We start from the raw sequence: 24,793 nt of genomic DNA on the forward strand, positions 1-24,793 counted from the left end.
GTTTCTTGACACAGTATGTAATTAGTCCAACCAGGGAAGGGATTATTACTGGAGTCAATACAGTGTGGAGCTGGAGGAACACAGTAGGTCAGGTAGCATCAGAGGAGCAGGAAAATTGGTGTGTTGCATCGGGACCTTTCATCTGGTTTTCGGAAGTTAGCCCAGCCAGATGAGTGAAGTTTCAGTGCGGCAGCATTTCAGGAGTAGTGACCATAACACCATGAGTTTTAAGTCACACATGGATAGGGATAACAGTAGTCCTCATGTGAATGTGTTAAATTGGGGGAAGGTGAACTACAACACTATCAGGCAGGAACTGGAGAATTTTGATTGGGTGCGGCTGTTTGAGGGTAAATCTACTTGAGACATGTGGGAGTATTTCAAACAGCAGTTGATAAGAGTTCAGGAGTGGCATGTTCCTGTGAGAAAGAAGAATAGGTATGGCAAGTTACGTGATCTTTGGATGACCAGCGATGTTATGACCTTGGTCAAAAAGAAAAAGGAAACAGATGAAAGGTCTAGGAGGATGGGAATTGACGAAGGCCTTGAAATAAAATAGGAAAGTAGGAAAGAACTTAAACAAGGAATTAGAAGGGTTAAAAGGGGTCCTGAAAAGTCTTCAGCCAACAGGATTAAGGAGAATCCCAAGGCTTTTTATACATATTTAAGCGGCATGTCTTGCATGTATTAAAGAGTATCATGCAAGGCATTTTAATAACTACTGCGAAAATGAAAACTAAGGTCACATGACTATGGCAAGCCACAATGAACAATTGCAATTCTCCATACGAAGCTGAAACTAGACATTTCTTCTTATTCACAATCACACAACTACTGGGAAATCTTTGTTTCACTTTCAGTGCCTGGGGAGGGTGAATAGGAAGATTTTTACTTTGGACTCATGTTGAGATTTTCTCAACTTGAATTTAAATACGGTGAGCAAGAAATCACCTCTTCTTAACCTTTCAAATACCCATCATGCTTTAAGTACAGAAGAGCAAGCAGTAGAAATTTTCATTGTTTTTTTCAAGGCTATGACACAAGTAAACTGGGATAAGAACATTTACCATTTTGACAGTGGAACAGGCTCAAGAACTGAGTGAGCTATTCCTGTTCCTATGGCCCTACGACTTGTAGCAGTAATTATACTAAACTGGGTCCAAGTTCAATGGCATGTGTCCAGTTTGTTTTAGGTTGGTATCCTATTGTAGAAATCAGACATGTACATATCAATATTTAATGATTATTTCACAGGAAGGGGATGTCACTGACAAGGCCTCACTTATTGCCCATCCCTAATATCCAGAGTAGAGCATTAGGAGTATAGTTGCCAATGGATAATATATAAATTAAAGCAAATTGTTGCAGAATTTTTTTTTTAAGGTTTAGTTTATTCACGGAATGTGAGCGTCGCTGGCTGGGCTAGCAATTATGCCTATCCCAGAGGGCAGTCAAAAGTCAACAACATGGCTGTGGGTCAGGAGTCACGTGTAGTCTAGACCAGGTAAGGATGGCAATTTCCTTCCCGAAAGGTGAAGCAGATGTGTTTTTGTTTCATGGTCATCATTAGACTTTAGTTCCAGAGATATTTTTTACTGAATTCAATTTCACCATTTACCATGGCAAGATTTCAACCCTGATCCCCAGAACACTACCTGGATCTCTGGATTAACAATCTAGTGATAATACCATGAGACAACTGTCTCCCGTTTATTGAGTGTTTTCATGATGGAACATCTCATTCCTCAGTAATCTGACGGGCACAACTTGCTAGTCACTTTACCTGTAAGATTATGAGTCTGAACTTCTATATTTCTAGGTCCCGACTGACTTCTCTTAAATAGTTACCCATCACAGCATAAGGCATGTAATAGATGCCTTTTTGAGAAGACATTTAAATTATAAAGAGTTCATCATCGATGACTCCAAGGCAACTCCTCCTGATTGTATACCACAGTGCTGCCACCACTGCTAGGTCTGTCCTGCCAGTGGGAAAGGACATATTGAGGGATTGTGATGGTGGTGTCAAAATCATTGCCTGTAAGGTATGGTTCTGTGAGAATGATTGTATCAGGCTGTTGCCTGACTAGTCTGTGAGACTGCTCTCTCAATTTTGGCACTAGCCCCCAGATATTAGTAAGGAGGACTTTGCAAGGTCGACAGGGGTCTTTCTGCCGTTGTCTTTTCCAGTGCCTAGATCTAAGCCAGGTGATCCATCCAATTTCATTTCCTTGAGACTTTGTAGTGATTGTTACAATTGAATGGCTTGCTCGTTCATTTCAAGGGCAATTGAGAGTCAACCACATTGTTGTGGGTCTGGAGTCACATGTAGGCCAGTCCAGGTAAGGACGGCAGTTTCCTTCCCTGAAGGACATTAGTGAACCAGATTAGTTTTTCCAACAATTAACAGTGGTTTCATTGTCATTGGTAAATTCTTAATTCTAGATATTTTTTATTGATTCAAATTCCATCATCTATTGTGGTAGGACACCAGGTCACCAGAACATAGCTGAGTTTCTGGATTAACAGACTAGCGATAAAACCACCAGGCCATTGCCTCCTTACCTACCTATCTTTGTTTCATCTGCAAACTTAGCAACAATGCCCTTAGTTCCTTCTTTCAGATCTTTAATGTATAACATGAATAGGTGTGGTCCCATCATGGACATCACTAGTCACCAGCTGCTATGCTGAAAAAGACCCCTTAATCTCCACTCTGCCATCTGCCAGTCAGCCAATCATCTATCCATGCCAGTACCTTGCCCTTAACACTGTGGGCTCATCTTATTTAGCAGGCTTCTGTGCAGCATCTTGTTAAAAGCCTTCTGGGTGCACTGTTTTGACTTGTCCTGTAAATTCCACAACCATCTCGTTGTTGCCGCAGACTCCATAATAAGGCCTGCCAACATGGTGTGGAGTTTGAAGGGGAAGACATGGAGGAATGGCATTCCTTGAAGGAGAATAATGACAAAGATGTAGTGAACCAGGAATAACCAGCTTGCAATTTTTCAAGAGGTCTGACTGGGGCCTCAAAACATTGACCAGACTGGAAGAAAAGTTCAGGTTGCACTGATTCAGGGATTATTCTCCTAATACTGCCTCCTCCAGAGAACTACTCAGCACAGAAGCGTAGTATTCTCTGAAGGATGGTGTGAATTCAAGAGGCATACCTGTACCCAAGGTGTCAGGAAGCCGCGTAAGTTCCATGAACTCACTATCATGTGACCTTTCCCCACTTCATAGATAATTTCCAAGTCAACCTGTTCAGAGATGTCACTCTATGTTTGGACTGGGTAGGACTTGAACTAGAGCCTCCTGGATTTAATTTACTGACACTCCCACTGTACCACATTACCTCCCATTCCCAACTTTCAAGACATTTTTAATCAACCTGCTCTAATGTGTTATGACCTCTGAAAGAACTCAGGCTTCCTGACTCAGAGGTAGGGATATTGCCACTCAGCACAAGTGCACCTATCCCCACTTCCGAGGTTTTCCTTGAATTCAAATGTTGCCATTTGCCATGATAGGATTCAAACCCACGTCACTAGAACATTAAGGTTCTGGGCTACTAGTTTAGCAAAATGACCATGACACCACTTCCTACCTTTCTTCATCAGTTTGTTCAGACATGTTATGACTCACCTTTGGAGCAGCTGGGACTTGAATTCTGGCTCAAAAGTAATGATATTACCACTGTGTCATAAGACGTCCTCCTCCCATTTTCTAGAGATATTTTCAAGTCAACAATTTCAGAGATGTTGTTTCTCCCTCCCCACCCCGAGCAGGTTGGACTTTAACCCAGGCCTCCTGGCCCATAGGTAGGGACACTACTTCCGTACCAGAATAACCCTTTCTCCCAATTTCTAATGTTTCCATCTCAATTGGAATCACGAGTTTGTTTCCAATCATCAAATCTTTAATTTCATCCTACTCTCAGAGTTCACAAGTTTATGATTTGTATTTGAGATTTATGAAGATTCACACAGAATGCAAGAGCTTTATTAAGGGCAAAAAATATCCTCAAGACACATTCAAAACCACCACTACCATGCCCTTTAAAGGTAGTTACAAAAAAAGCAGGCTATAAAGCAAAACGCCAAAAATGTTAGAAGTGATGACTATATTTAATACCACCAAAACGTGATCAATCCTTCTTGATTGTAAGTGCAAGACAACTGACCTAGTCACCACCTTCAAACTTCAAGATTTTCCCTTCTAGAGCATCATCATACTTTTATTTCAGTTGTGTACCTGATTCATTGCATTGACATGGTGTTAATATTCTAGGAAATACCTTCTTGCATCCAAAATATTCAACGGAGTGTTGATTTGTTTGTTTAAATCTTGGAATGAAAGATCACTTTGACATCATCCATTTTTCAGAGTTGATCGGGCAATTATCAATTAAATTATTTTCTGTGCGATTTCCCATGAACACTTTCATTCACCCCTTCAAAATAACCCTTTGTTCTTGTTAGCATATTATCAGATATTTTCCTAATCAACCTGTTCAGAGATATTATTACACATCCATGATGTAGGTCAGATTCAAACCTGAGCCTCCTGTCTCAGAGGCAAGAACATCACTACTACTCTGTGTTAACTTGTTATAACAGTAATTTCTGTTATTCAATCCAGCTGTTCTCATTTCTCACTAGATTACTGAAACGTGTGTTTTACAAAAGTCTACACACTAACTGTTGCATTCCAGCAAGCTTTTCTTAATTTGGCACCATTTAACTGATCGACTTAACAGAGCTTTGAAGTGTGCTTGTCTGTTGTAATTATTTCTCTTGTACGACAATGGGACTCACAGCTAAAAACTCCATGGCCTGGAAAGTGTTGTTTCCCGTCACAGTCTAGTGGTTCTTGTTCATCAGTGAAAAGCAGCTGCAGATTTTAGCAGGTTACTTTACTTTTGGTTAAGTGTTTTGGCCTTAAAATTTTGCAAATTTTATTTAGATGCTTTGTAAGTTGTTGGTCAAATTACAACAATCTGCACAACAAAAGCCTGTGTTCTCTTACATCACTAAAAACATCCATAAAAACAAACACTTAAATAAACCATTAAGTAACATTACTGACAAGACTTCTTCCACTCCTGTCTGTTCCCTGGGGGCAAGCCCTATGTGGCTGAGACAGAGTTGGAAATATGTTTCTCATGTGTATGTGCATGTGGTTGAGATGTACAGGACAGTTATCTTCAACATGGTGATCATGGGGCATTCCGTATCTGCCCCATCAGTATCGCTGAAGGGGCACACTTGGTCACAAGGCTTCCTCTTGTAGGTGGTGCACTAGTCATAGGTGCTGGTTTGGGGATGTGAGACGATTAGCAACTTTGGCAGTAGTAATGCACTGGCAGGAGTGGATCGCTCAACATCGTCACAGAATGTCCTAGTTCTTTAATGCTGTGCATGCTGCTCAGAGGATACCACCAGCTGGGACACAACTGGTAACCACCCAGGAATCTTTGATCCATCGGTGCCATTGAGTAGTCAGTGCGACAGAATGCCAGTACATTGTTTCTGCACTTCATGTGTTGCCCCTTATGCCTGTCCAATAGATCAATCAGTGTCACAGTCAAGGAGTGCCAGCACTATATCTGAAAAATGGGCAGAGCACATATCATAGACGGTCTTCTCTTTCCCTGTAGATATCTCCAAATTGTCTTAGACAATGCCAAGATTTGGACATTTATTGTTTCAGGAAGATTCCTCAACTCCCCCACCTCAGCATCCTTGTTTGTGACTCCTGGGGCTCTGCACCTCCACCCAGCTAATTATGGCTGTCTGTCCTCTGTCCGCTCTGCATTTCTGACTTCCTCAAATAAATGTTGGTCACCTTACGCCACACATTCTAAACTTGCATCAGGTACCTCCAAGCAGAATGTTCCTGTGTTGGTGAAGGATTGCGTTGTACTGAAACGATCATTCTACCTTGTCTGCGTTTTTCACTGCTGGAGACACCATCACATAGTCTCGCCTGTGACTCCTACCACAACTGACCTTATGTAAACCTCAAATTCAGTCAAAGAACTGCAGATACTGGAGATCTGAAATAAACAAACCAACCATAGAAACAGAAAGAAACAATTTCTTCTGTTTTTGTTTGTTATGATAGACAAATTTGAAAAATTTGTTTTCAGTTAATTCTATTGAAGATCACCTCCATTTCCTTCAATTCTATTCCTTCTAAGCTGGTAACCACCAACTTGCATAATCTCTGAGTCTCCAAGTTAGCTGTCACTGGTAAACGTTCACTGTCTTCATATATAGCCCGTCCCTTCTTTAAATCTCTTGTCACTACCTCTTTTCCTTAAAAACAAATTGACCCAACCATCTTTGCAATCTATCATCCCATCTTCAATCTTCATTTCCAAAGTCCTTGCATGTGTTATCATGTCCCGATTTCATTCCTGCCTCTCCCTGATCTCAATTTTTAAATCACTCCAGCCATTTTTTAGGGAAGGAACTGCCATCCTTACCTGGTTTGGCCTACATTTGATTCTAGATCCACAGCAATATGATTGACTATTGAGTGCCCTCAGGGTATTAGGAATGGGCAATAAATGCTGGCTTAGCCAATAATGCTCACATCCTGTGAATGAACAAAAAAAAGCACTGCATTAAATTTCACGCTTACATTGATAACACACATCTTACCACCATTTGTCTCAACTCTCTGCTTTTGCTAAATTATCTGCCTCATTATCCAACATCTGATACTGAATAGACATTTCGTCCAATTAAATATTTGAAAGCCTGAAGCCATCATTTTCAACCCCTGCTCCAATCTCTGTTCCCTAGCTACCCAATTCCATTCCTATTTCTCGCAATCGTGTGAGATTAAGTCAGCCTATTCACAATCTTGTCATATTTGACCCTGAAATGAGCTTCAGACTTCATATTCATGCCTTCACTAAAATTATAGATTTTCATCTCCGTAACATTGCCTGATTTAGCCCCTGTTTCAAGTCATCTGCTGCTAAAAACTCCTTCGTGCTTTAATTATCTCTACATTATCCCAGTATTATCTGGCCTGTCTTTTATATTCTACCTTCAGTGTAGTTGAGGTAATCCAAAACTCTGTCTATATAATCATTTGCAAGGAGTCTATTCTCCTATTGTCCATGTTTCTATTGTGATTCCCCATGAAGCAACATCTTGTTGTTAATTCTTATCATTGTTCTTAAATTTCATCATGGCCTTGCTCCTCTCTATGCCTGCAAACTCTGCCAGCCCCACAGGCTCAGAGATTTTGTTGGTGTAGTAGAGACCAAATTACCTCAGACTACAACGGGACCTTGACCAGATGGGAAAATGGGCCAAGGAGCTTAATTTAGATAAATGTGAGGTGCTGCATTTTGGAAAGGCAAATCAAGGCAGGACTTATACATTTAATGGTAAGGTCCTGGGGAGTGTTGCCGAACAAAGAGACCTTAGGGTGCACGTTCATAGCTCCTTGAAAGCGGAGCCACAGGTAGACAGGATAATGAAGAAGGTGTTTGGTATGTTTGCCTTTATTGGTCAGTGCATTCAGTATGGGAGTTGGGAGTTCATTTTGTGGTTGTACAGGACTTTGATTAGGCCAATTTTGGAATATTGCATTCAATTCTGGTCTCCCTGGTACAGGAAAGATGTTATGACCCTTGAAAGGGTTCAGAAAAGATTTACAAGGATGTTGCCAGGGTTTGAGCTATACGAAGAGGCGGAATAGGCTGGGGCTATTTTACCTGGAACATTGGAGGCTAAGGGGGTGTCCTTATAGAAGTTTATAAAGTCATGAGGGGCATGGATAGAGTGAATAGTCGAGGTCTTTTCCTCCAGGTAGGGGAGTCCAAAACTAGAGACCATAGGTTTAAGGTGAGAAGGGATGGATTTAAAAGGGACCTAAGGAGCAACGTTTTCATGCAGTGGGTAGTACATGTTTGGATTGAGTTGCCAGAGGAGATTGTTGAGGCTGGTATAATTATAACATTTAAAAGGGATTTGGATGGGTATATGAATAGGAAGGATAGAGGGATATGGGTGAAATGCTGGAAAATGGGATGAGATTAGTTTAGAATATCTGGTCAGCATGGATGAGTTGGACTGAAGGGCCTATTTCCAAGCTGTACATCTCTATGACTCTATATCTTAAATTTTGTAATTTTGGCACTGGAGCATCCCAAATTGCAGTTAATCCACAATTGTAACCATCACTTCAGTTATGTAGAGCTGAAACAACAGCCATATACCTTCCCTATCCCTCTCCAACTCTCTAACTCACTGTCCTCCCTCAAGAAAGTCCACAAAGTCTCCTTTGAATGAGTATTTATTTATCTGACATTATATGTCTGTGGCACTTGGTGTCGGCTTTTGTTTTATAACTTTTCTGTGAAGCTTTTTCAAACATAACCATTATCATATTATGCACATATGTTTTCTTCTTGTGAATCTGGAGCACTGTGCTAAGCTCATGGCTGACAATGTCAGAACTGAGTCTTTTCATTTGGGTGTTGCATTTCTGGTTCTGCATCCATATCTTGCTGACTATGATGTGGCTGCTCATTTCATGAAACAACTCCAGACAAGCCTGATGCTTCTCCCTAGCAAGCCTTTTCCTGTCACTTTCTGGAAATAGAGTGATGTGTTGTGCAGCCACACTTCTAAAAGTAACTCAAGAAAAGAAGCATTGGTAAAATCTGAGGCTGGCGTTACACAATAGCCTGACCTGCTTCAGGCTGACAGGTTTCTTTGACATTCCAATCCAAGATAAATCACAACCACAATATTGGCTGCCATTTTCCCTTTAAAATTAGTCAGGCCCTTCCTAAATGCCACCTCCTCATCATGCCTGCCAGGTCTAGTTGAACTTCATATCAGACCAGTATTTTGCCACCTCCGACAAGTGCGTCAAAATTGAATTGTGCCAAACAGAAAACAGATAGGGCCTCAACCCTAAAAAATGAAAATTCAACACAATATTTCAGCTCATTGAATCTTCTGTGCTTGCAGTTAGCAACATTTTATTATTATTAAAGACAATTTTACTCTTGAACTGCTGGTATGTCTATCGATTAGCTTTCTAATCTGCCCCATACAATTATCAAAATAAAGATTACATTACAATAATAGAACTATTTAAAAATCAGAAAATATCTTTATTAATTCTATACAGTGGAATTAAATGCATAAATAAAATATATGGAATATTTCATTTCTAATTGCAGTTTTTACTCTTGTTCACTTTATTTCTTTAATAATGCTTTTTTTTCTAGTCTAACAATTTCTCCTTTCTTTAAAAAAAAATTAAACAATCTTTTCCGTGGTCCATGTAATACCAACAGAAGTAGGGTTAATATACAAATTCTACCCAGGGAATATGAGCCACCAGGACCAACATTTCAAAAAAAATCAAGGAGGTAATAATCTCAAAACTACCACCTAAAACATGAATAAATTGGGAAATAAGATCAAATAGACAAATGTATGAATTAAAAATTGGTTTGGGAAAAGTAGGTTTCTGTTCATGTCATAATGTAAGTTGTGTGATTTTATAAATGTCATTTATTTTAGAGGTCAGATTTTAAACTAATGACAGAGGCTACTCATTGTGTGGTTGGATGGTTAATGGTTAACGTGTCAATACTTCTGGAGCCATGATTTTCTTCAACCAGTGTGAGAGGGAGACTTCCTGAGGTGACATGGGAATTTGTTTATATTGTAAAATTTACAAGCAGATAGAATAAATATTGAAGAGCATTAGTTTGCTTTCAATTGGAAGAATTGATTTATTTTGCTTTGTGAGAAACCTATAGCTTGGAAAGCATTAATTTTTCATTTGTGGAAGTCCTAGTTAATGGAAAATGATTCCCCAGAGAAAATAATATTTCAGAAAATGCAGGAAACAGGTTACCCCCGTGTAAATGTTTTAGTTGGAAGTTCCAGACTAGTTATATTTGGGTGGAATCCTGAAGGGTTATTTGTAACTTAGAAAATGTAAGCTCACTTGTGGACTAATAATAAAAGAAGTCTATCAATCTCTTAAGACCAGGAGTTTGGTGAACTAGTTCATTTAAACCATTGAATGTTATAAGGAAGGAAATCCTCTCTTCCGTTTGAAAACTGTAATATAAGTGTGTTGGGATAGATGGGATTGCATTTTACCATGTATTTTGAATTTTTTTCAAATTGCATTATGTATAAATCGTTTGGTTTATTTTGTTTTAGCCTCATATTTGGTGTCGTAAACTTCTGTTGTATTGTTAAATCTATTTCCACAGTATTGTGTGCTTGTGTTTCAGGGAAAGACTCCCTCTTCAAATAAAAACAAAACAAAATATGATTCATCAAACTGGATTTGAGTCTGTGCTTTGACTTGTCCAGTAATAACATCAACTGGTATTGTCACAATGGGGCATTGGTACCTGTGTAGTACTGGAGGAAGACTGAGTTGTAACATTGAGATAGTTTCCACCTCAATCGTGCTAGGACTAATGTTCTGGTGAATCATATAACTAAGATTGCAGTAAAGGTTTTATACTAAATAGTGAATGAAAGGAATCACTTGAGTTGAAAATTGGAAAGTTGAAGAGAAGGCAGATGATAATACTGCGAGGCAGTGAAACAGGAGTGTAACAGACTGGCTCACAGCATGCAAAATTGGAAATACACAAGTGAAGGAGTTCAGTATAAGCAAAATGGTTTAAAGTCTCATTGAATGCATGCAATCTTTGTAACAAGATGGATGAATTGCAAGCGCAAATAAAAATTAATATGACACATTAGTGATTGAAGAGGTATGATTGCAAATTGACAATGGCTGGGAATTGAGTATACAATGATATGTAATATTTTGGAAGGACAGGAAGAAGAAAAAGAAGTGGGGTCGGTATGCTAATAAATTATTAGGTTTGTAATTTGAGAAATTATCTTGGTGTGGAGGGTCAAGATCTATAATCAGTTTCAATTGAGAAAGAAATAGCAAAGGAAATAAGACAAATGTGGATGTTGTTGATTGGTCCATGACAAAAGCTACTCTGGAGGACAGAATATAAATTACATATGATTTGCAGATGTTGGTTTTGGTGGACAAGGTCAGAAGTCACATGACACAAGGTCATAATCCAACAGGATTTGTTTGAAATCACAGACTTTCAGAGCACTGCTCCTTCATCAGGTGAAAAACCAAAACCCAGGCATCCTGATCTATGAGAACTGGCCACATCCATTTAGGGTTTTAAACAGAAACCCAAGGCCTCCCAAGCCGTTTACTCAAGTTATTTTGGTGAACTGCTAGGCACCTCTATCTTACAACCACTCTTCAAAAAAAAGGACAAAATAAACTCTCAAAGCCACAGCATTGTCACAAATATATTCAAGTGTTATGACCAGGGCTAATGTTAATACTGGACAAATGAGGTCCCAGTGTGAAACCTATCTTGTTGGATCTGAACTTTGTTTTATTTTTAGCTGTGGAGTTAGTAAACATAGTCACAAGAGGCTGTTAATATACTTTTAACACAAAGAATAAAACATTGCTGAAGCAAGATGCCAAAATTGAACAATATTAAACTAGAGAAAAAAAAGTTTGAAAGACTTAATTACATGTACCAGAAATATATTCAATTTCACACTATTCCTTTTATTCCAGCTATTCCCTATGAAACCCCAATCTCAGCAAAGAATCACCACTGTCTTCTCATTAAAGCTGCTTCCTTGCACTGTCACAGCTGTAATCAGTTTTCTTTTAGTGAACTTCTGTGCATTTCTATAAAATTATTTAAAAGCATGGCTCCCCCATTCTTCTGGTATAAAATATCAGTTAAATTTAAAGTTACACATTGGCCTAGATTTTATGATGATCAGTCAGTCATTATTCTAGTATAGATGAGAGTTGCACGTGGGGATCCTTTGGAATCGCCATTGTAACAGACTCGGCATTATACACTGAGAGAAAGTTAGAATAGAAGTATGCATTTCTGAAGGAACCCTGATCGGAATCTCCTATTAGAAACATAGAGCTCATTCCTTTCATTAAAAAGAAGGGGCAATGTGGCAGTCTGCATGATATTGCCAATACTTAGGAAAGTAATTGTATTTAATACAAGGCTGAGTGAGACACACCTTTGGTCTACAAAGGTCTCAGGACAATGAGCTATGATGTGAGGGGACAGAAGAAAGTGGAGTCACGCCACAATTAGATCAGCAACTATGTTATTGTATGGCACAGCAGGCTCAATGGACCAAATGACTGAGCCCTACACCTCTCATGTCTGGCCATCTGTTTGGAAATTGAATCAAATGGAATTATGCAGAAATTTACTGGCTGAATTCCAGCTAAAAATAAGCTGTGTAAAAGAAGGAAGGAAGACAAGACCAGTGTTTTATAAATATTTAAGAGTCGGCCAACAGCAAGTGAGTACACTTTGAATAACCCATGCAGTCTGATTAGACCAGATAAGCAAAGAAATGCAGCAGCTAACAAAACCTCTAATTATGAACTGGTTGTAACACAGAATTCAAAATAACACAAGGACTGTTCATGTCGGCACACACACCAATATGAAAATAATCATGACCAAAATTTAAACAATGAGCTTCGTCAGGTGACTATTTGGATTCAGCCAAACTAATTGGTTTATTTTGATGTCATTTAATTTTGAATCATCTCAGGGTTGTTTGGCAAGTGTCCACAACTGAACAGGCCTTCCCTCAAACTGGGCAGTGTAGGCTTCAAAATACTGGAGCTGAATTAAATAAGAAAATACTGGAATGGATCCTGATGTGCTGCAATCCAAACTGCTACAAGATTGAATGTCTGGCCACCCAGTGCAAAATCTTTCAGCAGCTCATTAAACATGGAATGCATATAGTCATTATAATCAATAATTGTCGTACCTCAGAGTGTCAGGTACTGCATTGAAAGGAATTTGAACTGTTTTGGACTTCAACAAAGTTTATAAATATGGCACATTCTTTGGAAAAGTAAATGATCAGAAAAAGTCAAATAATGGAATGACTAAGAATTGTGCAATAACAGCGACAGTTCTTCTAGCCATCTGGTTATAACTGTGATGAGGTGAAGGTTGGTTTTCATAACTCATGACATGTGTTTTCATAAAACACTACTGGCAAATTGATTTCGATATATACCTCAGCGCCAAAAGATTAACACCTTAACAACTGCATCAGGAGTGTCGCGAAATAGTTCAAGGTGTAGAATGTAGGGTCAAGATGGAAAATACAGCCAACAATTATAGATATAGAAACCTAATTTAATATACGACTATAGGTATTATGATTGAAATAGCTCTATAGAGGCTGGTATCCTGTCACCAAGTCACCCTTTATTTACACAGTGCCAGCTAAGAGAGTGAGCAGAACCTTTGACACTCCTGTTTATATCTGTCAGCCAGGGCTCCCTGACTGGACCCGATTAACATCCCCAATCAGGAAACTCATATTCTGTGAGGTCCACCTGGCTGACCTTGTTACAATCACTACATGACTCCCCAATTAAGGTGACGACAAAAGGTAGTTCTTTATATTTGTAGCCCCTCCTGGGGCATTTCAGCACCAGGTCAGGTTCCTCCAACTCTGCCTTTGATACAAGTGGCATGTAATGTACAGTGGTGTGTCTCAGAAAGAATTCATTCTGCTCTTCAGGCGGCAAAGATATCGAGGTGGCAACATTTGCCGTGTCCATCTCGGATTCAAAAGTAACTTCAACACTCAACTGAGAGGTAGGGACCATGTGTTCTGAAACAGTCAGAAAGGCAGTCGAGAAGGCAGGAATAATTTGCTCCCACCCCGTTTGTGAATTTGCAGCTTTCATATGGTCCACATGCTTGTTCAGGACTGACGCACCAACTCGGACTTTATATGTCATGGACCTGACCTTGTGTCGCCCATGACTCTTACCTCATGCAGGGCCATTCCTGTGGTTTCTTGACCCAACATTGTTCCCTGAAGTAAACTGTTTCTCTCGCATTTTCATTCCTGATGCTGTTTCACCCCTCCCTCCCAGGTCTGGGAAGATAGATTTAACCTGGTGCAGAGTCTTCTCCCCATTAGCAACTCTGCTGGAGCTATCCCTGTAGTTGCAATGGAGGTTGGTCCTATAATAAAATAGGAACCAGGACAGTTTGGTATTGAGTAAAGCTATAGGCTGTTTCTTTAAGCCTGCTTTTGTAGTTTGGGCTGCTCTTTGTGCCAGACCATTGGATGATGGATGGTATGGAACCATCCTTGTATGTAGAATACCACTGGACTTTAGGAAATACTCAAAATCCCTGCTGGTAAACAGTGGCCCATTACAAGTGACTAACACTTCTGGGAGTCGATGTATTGCAAAAAATGTTGCAGTTTTTCTATTCTTGTACCCAGGTTTGACGAATGAACTCTATGCACGTCCAGCCATTTTGAGTGGGCGTCCGCAATGACTAACAATATTGAGCCCATGAAAGAGCCTGCATAGTTGATGTGTAGCTAAGTCTAAGGTTTATTTGGTCATTTCCGCGAATTTGGGTGAGCTGCTGTTGGTAATCTTTGTCCTTGTTGGCACTTTAGGCACTGCCACACCAAAACAACTGTGTCTGCATCAAGTCCTGGCCAACAGAATTAACTTCTTGCCAACATCTTCATTTTGGAAACCCCTGATGACCCTGGTGGAGTTCAGGCAGTGTTTGACAGCGATCATTGCTCGGGACTATAACTCTCCATAATAATATGTCGTCCCTTACTTTGATCTGATATCTCCGGGTCTAATAAGGTTTCAGATCTGGTTGTCACAGCCCTTTCACTTCCCCCATCACCACCAGCTGTTTCAGTTTTGCCAGGACGAAATCGTTTTGCGTCCTAAGTCAGATATTGTAAGCTATGACTGGAAGTGTGTCCAGGAAATTTAAAACCATTACGGACTCTTCCAGTGGCGGTACCACCGGTGGTGTATCTGCCAGTGGGAGGCGTCACAATGCGTTCACATTTGGGCATTCTTCTCCAATGGTCCACCTACTACCTAAGTCTACTCAAATATCGTATGGAGAGTCATCACATGTCAATAGCAGATCTTGCTTGGGATCATAGTATTCCAATGTCTTAGAGGATGACAGCTGTTTCTTCACTTTCCTGAAGGCTATAGCTTGGCTACACGACCATTTCTAAGCCGACCCTTTCTTAAGAGTTGATGGAAAGGTGCCAGGATGGAGGCCACATTATGTATGAACTTTCCAGAACAGTTCACCAGCTGAAGGAAACACCTAAGCTGTGGTACTGATGTGGGAACCAAGGTACCTTTGATCATGCTCACTTTATCTTTGACCTAGCGCAACCTGGTCTTGTCAATTATGTCTCTCAAGGAAGTCACTTAGGGAGCCTGGAACACATTTTTTTTTCCTTCTAAGACATACGCCCACCTGGGAGAAATGTCTAAAGACTATATTCAAGTTCTCTAAACGATCTTTGTTGATGTTCCCTGTTATCGGCACATTAGTGAGATAACTGGCGACCTGGGGTAGACCTTGTAAAATGTTCTCCATCGTCTGCTGAAATATTGCACAAGCTGACGATACCCCAAATAACGATCTCATACGTTGGAACAAACCCTTACTGGTATTAATTGTAGTGTACTTCTGAGAATCCTCATCTAACCGCAATTGCAAGTATGCATGGCTCATGCCCAGCTACGTGAAGGGCAGCGTCCTGTCAGCTTTGAGTATAAATCCTTGATGCGAGGGGTTGGGTATTTATCCAACTGTGAAAAGCAGTTTACCATTTATTTGAAATCCCCACAAAGGTAACCCAACCCCTTGGGCTTCACAACCAGTACAACTAGTGCTGCCCATTCCACAAACTGTACTGGTTTAATGACTCCTTCATTTTCCAGCCTTTAAAATTTCTGCCTCTACTTTTGCCTGGAAAGCAAATGGCACTACACAGGCCTTGAAAAATTGTGGAATTGCTTCCTGGTCAACATTCAAGGTGGCCTTGGCTCCTTTGATAATCCTTAGACCTTCCCAAAAAATGTACTTAATTATGACTTCATTCGGGCAGCCATTTTCTAATCAAAAAATATGGACCCAATCCAGGTGAACTTTTCTTAACCAATTTTGCCTCATCAAGCTTAGGCCTAAGCCTTTTACTTCAATCAGTGTAACTGAACTAGCTGCTTTTTATAAGTGACCAGAACTGAAACTGTACCCTGAATCGGTAAAGGTTCCCCGGTATAAGTTTTTAGTCTAGCCAAGTTCTTGTGCAAACCTAAGGTTTGGGGCCCAGAACAAATCACCTTTTATTTACACGTGGAGAATCCTTGACACTGATCCAGCTCCCTCAGAGCCAGCTCTCAGAGTGAACGGAACCTCTGACACTCCTGTTTATATCTGTCAGCCAGGGCTCCCTGATTGAGCCAGAATAACAGCCCCAATCAGGAAGTTCATATTCTCTGAGGTCCACCTGGCTGACCTTGTTACATTCATTGCAACTAAAGCATCAAAAGAGTGATGCACAAAAATCTTTAGTGGTCGAAGATGAAAAAGTGAAATGATTAGGGAAAAAAAAGTAGAATGCACTGTAGCCACTCTCAACCCACTGCATATTCAATTCTCTGATTTTGTTCCGAATAGACTCACTGAAACAAACACATCAAGAATAAAAATTAACCAATGTTTCAGATCAAAGTCAGCCAGGCAAACAACACCAAATGTATCTCCTGATGGCACTGAAATGTTAATGACTGTTTTATAAGCTGCCACAAAAACATACTGATTCCAAGAAAATCCTTTCCAGGATATGATTGCAAATTTCCCCTATCCTGTAAGAAGATGTTTTTTGAGTTTCCATTTAAGATGGGCCACAGACATTTGTTTATCTGCAATGCAAGTTTATCTCTCTGGTAACTGTCACCCGTCTCCAGAAGGGAGGTTTAGCCGTATGCCTCCTCCAACAGCGCTGAACCTGACTGCCTATCAGCGACACAATTTTGAAACAGCAGATAGTTAAGGAATCAACTCTGTTTCATGCAACATCTCCTGACAATATCAAAACCCTTAACTTTGGGATACAAAGGAAAAGTCTTTAGTTTTTAAAAAGCGGCCACCAGTCTGGTTTTATGGCCATTTCAAATAATCAACCTTCTTTTGTATAAAAAGCAGAGCAATAATTAAGGATTGAATCTTAGCATATTTTGGCTAAGTGTCAATTTCATTCAGTGTTTCTCTCCACGAGGCTTAGCATTGTTTCTCGTTCTATCATCCCAAACATGATTAATTAACAACCTATAATCCAATGACACTGTGGGTTCATTGCAGCTACCAACTTGTAAGGAAAGTTCCAATGCACTTCTGATCCGGCAAAAGGTTGATACAATACAAAATACCAGATAATCTAGCATTACCTGTGGAGAAAGAAATGAAGCTCAAGTGACAGGTCAATGACCTTTTGAAAGATTTGGAGAAAATGTGGAAATGTGATAGGTTTTAAGTACATATGGAGGGAGGGAGGGGGAAGAAAACAAGAGTGAAATGTCAGTGATAGGGCAGAGAGCAGGAGAGATTAAGTGACAAAGTAGACGAGAGTGCAAGGGAAATCAAGATGGTGATAGGGCAAGTAAAGAAAACAAACAAAGGGCTTCTGGAGGTAGTAGGAACTGCAGATGCTGGAGAATCTGAGATAATAAGGTATAGAGCTGGATGAACACAGCAGGCCAGGCAGCATCAGAGGAGCAGGAAAGCCAACGTTTCAGGCCTAGACCCTTCTTCAGAAATGGGGAGGGGAGGGGGATTCTGAAATAAATAGGGAGAGAGGGGGAGGCGGATAGAAGATGGATAAGGGAGAAGATAGGTGGAGAGGAGACAGACAGGTCAAAGAGGCGGGGATGGAGCCAGTAAAGGTGAGTGTAGGTGGGGAGTTAGGGAGGGGATACGTCAGTCCAGGGAGGACGGACAGGTCAAGGGGGTGGGATGAGGCTAGTAGGTAGGAGGTGGGGGTGGGGCTTGAGGTGGGAGGAGGAGATAGGTGGGAGGAAGGACAGGTTAGGAAGGTGGGGACAAGCTGGGCTGGTTTTGGGATGCAGTTGGGGGAGGGGAGATTTTGAAGCTTGTGAAGTCCACATTGATACCATTGGGCTTCTGGAGCAATGAGTGGGATAGACAGAAGCATTAGCAAAGCTGCCATTTCTGCCCACTCACCAAAAGTGAGGCTAAGTTAATAATCTTAAACCGTTGAATTCAGTGTTGCATGCTGAATTCTGTAAAGTACCTCATGAAAAATGAAGTAGAGTTTGTTGAGACAGATTCAAACCATGTAGTTAGCCATGGTGAGAGTGGGTGAGAGTGTTGAAATGACAAATGAAAAAAAATTCGATGTCAGACTTGTGGAGTAAATTCCGACGTTCTGCAAAATGGATGATCACTCCAGTCTGGAGGGGATCGCATCAAGAGCAAAGAATACAGTAACCAAATAGACATAATTACAAGTAAATCATCATTCACCAAGAAGAATTGTTTAGGGTCATGGGTGGTGACAAGAGAGGAGGGCAAAGGGGAGGTGTTGTTGCGCTTGGAAAGCTGCCAGACTATGATGAGGCGATGTTGAGAATTATTGAGGGGTCAGCTATGGTGTTGCAGGGGGAACTGTTTTCAGAATATGGAAAGGAATTGCATAGATGTATTGAGTGGTCACAGCATACTGCATGAAATGGAAACGGCAAATGATAATGAATTCATCATGGTGGCTGGTGGGGTGAAAGATAAGGAAAAGGGAATCATGTGGTGGTTCTGGGAGGCAAAGGAATGATTACCAACTAAACATCAGGAAGTGGAATTGACAGGTTCAAGGGCCTTGTCAATCACGTTGAATGCAATTCACCGGTGAGGAGAAAGGGAGACATATCATCAGAATGGATGCAATGTACATAGACATGCTGGGAATGAAATAAAGCCTTTACGTGAAAGAAATAATGAAAGGGTTTCATATGTATACTTTACATCATGCTTAATGGATGCTTCAAAGTGTATTACAGTAAAAAATACACTTTTGAAATATAGTCACCGTTGTAATGCAGGACATATGGCATCCAATTTGTGTAAAGCAAACTTCCACAAACCACAATCTGGTATTGTTTTTTTTTCTGATGAAGCAAAAATATTGATCAGGACACCGAAATAACCGATCTGCCTTTCTTCTGAATTGTTCAGTGGTAGCTTTCATGTGAGAGCAGACAGTTCCAGTTTAACATCTCAAGCAAAATAAAGCAATTTTTTCAATACAATGCTCCCTTCATTTATGTACTGGATTGTCAGGGAGAGAGTTCCAGAATTGTGACCCAATGACATTTAAGGAACAACAATATATTTCCAAACTTTGATTGTGAGTGGCTTGAAGGGGAACTTGCAGGTGGTGATGTTCCCATGATTCAGGTTGATGTTAGGAAGGAGGATGTGCTAGAAATTTTGAAAAAAACATGAGGATAGATATGTCCCCTGGGCCAGACGGGATATACCCAAGGTTAATACGAGAAGCAAGGGAAGAGATTGCTGTGCCTTTGGTGAATATTTTTGCATCGTCATTGTCCACTGGAGTAGTACCAGATGATTGGAGGGTGGCAAATGTTATTCCCTTGTTCAAGAAAGGGAATAGGGATAATTCTGGGAATTACAGGCCAGTCAGTCTTACTTCTTTGGTGGGCAAATTATTGAGAGGATTCTGAGAGATAGTATTTATAATTCTTTGGAAAAGCACAGTTTGATTAGAAGTAGTCAGCATGGCTTTGTGAGGGACAGGTCATGCCTCACAAGTCTTACTGAATTCTTTGAGGATGTGACAAAACACATTGATGAAGACAGAACGGTGGATGTGGTGCATATAGATTTTAGCAAGGCATTTGATAAGGTTCCCCATGGTAGGCTCATTCAGAAAGTGAGGAGGCATGGGATTCAGGGAAATTTGGCTGTCTGGATACAGAGTTGGCTGTCCAATAGACGACAGAGGGTGGTAGTAGATGGAAAGTATTCAGCCTGGAGCTCGGTGACCAGTGGTGTTCCACAGGGATCTGTTCTGGGACCTCTGCCCTTTGTGATCTTCATAAATGACTTGGATGAGGAAGTGGAAGGGTGGGTTAGTAAGTTTGCTGATGACATGAAGGTAGGTGGAGTTGTGGATAGTATGGAGGTCTGTTGTAGGTTGCAATGGGACATTGACAGGATGCAGAGCTGGGCAAAGAAGTGGCAGACGGAATTCATCAAACCAGAAAAGTGTGAAGTGATTCATTTTGGAAGGTCGAATTTGAATGCAGAATACAGGGTTAATGGCTGGATTCTTGGCAGTGTGGAGGAACAGAGGGATCTTGGGGTCCACACCCATAGATCTCTCAAAGTTGCTACCCAAGTTGGTAGTGTTGTTAAGAAGGCGTATGGTCTGTTGGCTTTCATTGGCAGGGGAATTGAGTTTAAGAGCCATGAGGTGTTATGCTGCAGCTCTGTAAAACCCTGGTTAGACCACATTGGAATATTGTGTTCAGTTCTGGTCACCTCATTATAGGAAAGATGTGGAAGCTTTAGAGAGGATGCAGTGGAGATTTACCAGGATGCTGCCTGGACTAGTCTTATGACCAGTCAGGTCTTATGAGGAAAGGTTGAGGGAACTAGGGCTTTTCTCATTGGAGTGAAGAAGGATGAGAGGTGGCTTGATAGAGGTGTACAAGATGATAAGAGGCATAGATGGAGTGGATACCAAGAGACTTTTTCCCAGGGCGGAAATGACTATTACGAGGGGGCATAATTTTAAGGTGATTGGAGGAAGGTATAGGGGAGATGTCAGAGGTAGGTTCTTTACACAGAGAATGGTGGGCGTGTGGAATGCGCTGCCGGCAGTGGTAGTGGAGTCAGATATTTTAGAGACTTTTAAGCGACTCTTGGGTAGATACATGGGTGATAGTAAAGTGTAGGGTATGCAAGGTAGTTTGATCTTGGAGTAGGATAATAGGTCAGGACAACATCATGGGCCAAAGGGCCTGTACTGTGCTGTACTGTTCTATGTTCTATGTTCTTTCAGTTGGCCTTGTCCTTCTAGATGTTAATGTCTTTAAGTTTGGAAGGTCATTACAGTCAGAGAAATGAAGGAGGGTAGGAGTCAGGGATGGACTATGTGAAGGTTACGTAAGGATAAAATTAGATCTATACTACTTGTTTTCCTTGGATCTTATCCCATCACAATCATTACACTGCAATTGCTCGATTTTTGATCAATCTCTACACCCAGTGATTAAGTTCCATCCAAGAATGTGGATTCCCCCTCTCTTACCTGTTGATCTGTTTTGTGACCTTCTCCTTAAAATCAATTGTACGAAACATCATCATGGTTTTTTCTATGTAATTCCCACATGAAAGGGACACATTACCTTTAAGAGATTCCGTTAACCAAAGCATTTGCTAATCCCTCTCACTACTGGGTCCCCTGTTGTGCATTCAGCTGACCATCACCAAGATTTCATCTTAGCTGAACTTTGCAATCAGTCAAATGAGAAAGTAGCCCAAAGTTTATTTACCATCTGTCTCTGTGGGACTGGGGAAGGGGTAAGTCCATGTCATGAGTTTGCCACCTGCTAAACAGAAACAGTTCTTAAAACAACCTTTAACCTGTAATTAACCTGAAAAACACCAGGTATTTTATTCTCTTGACTCCACTGCATTATTGACAATGTGGATTCCCGCTGAATTTACTGCTTAAACATCCTTGCACATTTCCTGGTTTGGGTACCCACTAAACTGATTCATCAGACATATTACAACAAAGTTGTACTTTGAAACTATCCCATGGTATTTCACAAGAAAGTTATCAAACACAATTTGACAATGAGCTACATCGAGATATTAGTACAGGAGACCAAAACCATGGTCATGCAGGTAGGTAAATAAAACACAAATATTCCATCAATGATTGGACTCTTTAATCAGATTTAGGCCATAAGATTGTCATTAACTAGAATATTGAGTAATAAATGGCTACAGTTCTTTCTTTAAATTGCATAGCATAATACCCTTACTTCACAATTCACTTAAGAGATGGTGAAATAAATATTTTGTTTTTACTTGCAATACACCTCTTTGCTGAAAGTTTGGCTATTCATAATAATAAATGCCCACAGTTTTGATATTAATTGCTGCAGAAGTTACTAATTACCTTCTAATTTAAACCGATTTTGAAGTGTCTCTTCTTTTATTTTTGATAGGAATGGATGACTTTTCTCTGTAATAGTTGTGCTGTGTATGTGATAGAGAACTTGCTGTAAGTTCAGGGCTCTTCTTATATCAAAATGCTTCTCCTTCCAACTGCAGCTGAATGTGGAACATCGATTACAAGCAATGAGGGAATCCTGCTGTCTCCCAACTATCCTTTGAACTATGAGAACAACCATGAGTGTGTGTACAGTATACAGGTGCAAGCAGGCAAAGGGATTAATATTTCAGCCAGAACATTCCGTTTAGCAGAAGGAGACACCCTTAAGGTATGAAGTGACCAAGAAATTTGAATACCTGGAAATGTTTCATGTCAGTTTGAATTATGAAAAGCCTCAAATAACTTATTTTTTTAAAGGCTTAATTTTAATGTAAGGAGACAGTCCTTTTGTGCTTGAGGCAACAGCCACATCCTATCCTTCCATAACAACAATGGCCAACGTTCAACTGTTTCTCAAACAGAATGACTGTCCAAAGACTATTCTTCTAACGGTGAAATGTTTGATTAAGTAAAACTGCTTTTAAGCACATTTTCCTTCCTATGTGCTCATCTGCTGAAGATGAACATTTACCCTTTCAGTTTTCTTTTCTCTGTTGATTGGACATAATGCCACATTAACAGCAGATTTTGTATGATGTTATTTGATTCAAAATAATGAACAACCAATTTCTCCACATGTTGAGAATAAAAAAAAAACATGATCTTTAGCACTTCAGGCCAGTATTGTCTCATTTTTGAAAAATAACTTTCCTCATTGTATAACCCCAATGCAGTTTCCTAAAATCAGGCTTTATATACAATGGGAGAAGTTATATTTTTCAAAGTTCAAGACAAGAGTCAAGAAATAGATATGTCATAAAATCTGTTTTGAGAGTTGACTGAAAATTTAAGCTACAGCAACTGCATTTCATTATCTCTCTGGTAATGTTTTACACCATAGCTAGGTTTTAGGTTTAAATATTAAATAAATCTTTACAAATTGGAACCAACAGGTAAAATGTAGACATTTTTCAAAGTTTGAAAAATGAACTTGACAAGAATAATATTTGTGTATTACACATTGTATCTCTTCATACAGGAATAATTAGTTCCTTGTGATGTACATTGCCACAAACCAATTTAAATGTAAGCTACTATTCTAACTCTTTTTTTTAAACCAAAGGTATTATTGCAATCTGTGAGCAAGCATTGATAACACAAAAAGCTGATTATGGGATAGCTGCGTCTTACACTCTTATCGGGTTTACTACTGAATCTCTTAAAAACTAATTTATTGCATTCGAAGATGATGTATGCAAAGATATTTAACAAAAGTAAAACATTCCACAATGTATGTAAAATGACCTATTTCAATGAAATCTTCATTACAAAGCACCAAGAATGGAAAATTTAGCTTTTGGCACTTGATGGAAAAAACCTGCTTCAAGACAATTTTAGTATGAGTTGCCAAAATATTTTAATTGCACAAATGGAGATAATAGCGTGACAGTAAAATTGATGCCATCACCATCATCATCATTGTATGACAATATAGTTGATGACTGTTATGAGAGCTTTAGACAAAACCAGTCAGAAAACTTTAATTTATTGAGCTATAAAGTAGAGAAAGCCAAACAGAGAGCATATTAAACCGAATGAAAACATCTTAGTCTAAACTTGAGATTTGAATGTTCAGCTAGGATGAAGGTGATATGACTAATCATATTGAAGGTTTCCTTTTAAAGCTAGCAACTTGGTCCAGGAACTCCCTACCTATGTCCGTGACACCACCCACGCCCTCCACCTCCTCCAGCACTTCCAATTCCCCGGTCCCCAACACCTCATCTTTACCATGGACGTCCAGTCCCTCTACACCTGCATTCCCCATGCAGATGGCCTTAAGGCCCTCCGCTTCTTCCTGTCCCGCAGGCCCGACCAGTCCCCCTCCACTGATACCCTCATCCACTTAGCCGAACTCGTCCTCACACTCAACAACTTCTCTTTCAATTCCTCCCACTTCCTACAGGCAAAGGGGGTAGCCATGGGTACCCGCATGGGCCCAAGCTACGCCTGCCTCTTTGTAGGTTACGTGGAACAATCCCTCTTCCGTACCTACACCGGCCCTAAACCCCACCTCTTCCTCCGTTACATTGATGACTGTATCGGCGCCGCCTCGTGCTCCCACGAGGAGCTCGAACAGTTCATACACTTCACTAACACCTTCCACCCCAACCTTAAATTTACCTGGACCATCTCTAACACCTCTCTCCCCTTCCTGGACCTCTCTGTCTCCATATCGGGCAACCACCGAGAAACCGATATTCATTTCAAGCCCACTGACTCCGACAGCTACCTCGAATACTCCTCCTCCTACCCACCTTCCTGCAAAAACGCTATCCCTTATTCCCAATTCCTTCGCCTCCGCCGCATCTGCTCCCAGGATGAGGCATTCCACTCCCGTACATCTCAGTTGTCCTCGTTTTTCAAGGACCATAACTTCCCCCCCTCAGTGGTCGAGAACGCCCTGAACCGTGTCGCCCACATCTCCTGCAACTCATCCCTCACACCCCGTCCACGCAATAAGAACCAAA

The 24,793-nt window shown here is 40.5% G+C and overlaps 1 protein-coding gene across 1 annotated transcript in view; it reads left to right on the forward strand.

Moving 5' to 3' along the window:
* The window catches only part of csmd3b (CUB and Sushi multiple domains 3b), a 1,719,816-nt gene that overhangs the window by 1,343,273 nt on the left and 351,750 nt on the right, over window positions 1-24,793 (forward strand). Inside the window, 1 exon segment of the mRNA XM_048595770.1 lies at window positions 22,322-22,491. Within this exon segment, the coding sequence (XP_048451727.1) occupies window positions 22,322-22,491 (170 nt within the window).

This window comes from Rhincodon typus, chromosome 4, assembly GCF_021869965.1.
Source record: "Rhincodon typus isolate 14 chromosome 4, sRhiTyp1.1, whole genome shotgun sequence".
NCBI lineage: Eukaryota > Metazoa > Chordata > Chondrichthyes > Orectolobiformes > Rhincodontidae > Rhincodon > Rhincodon typus.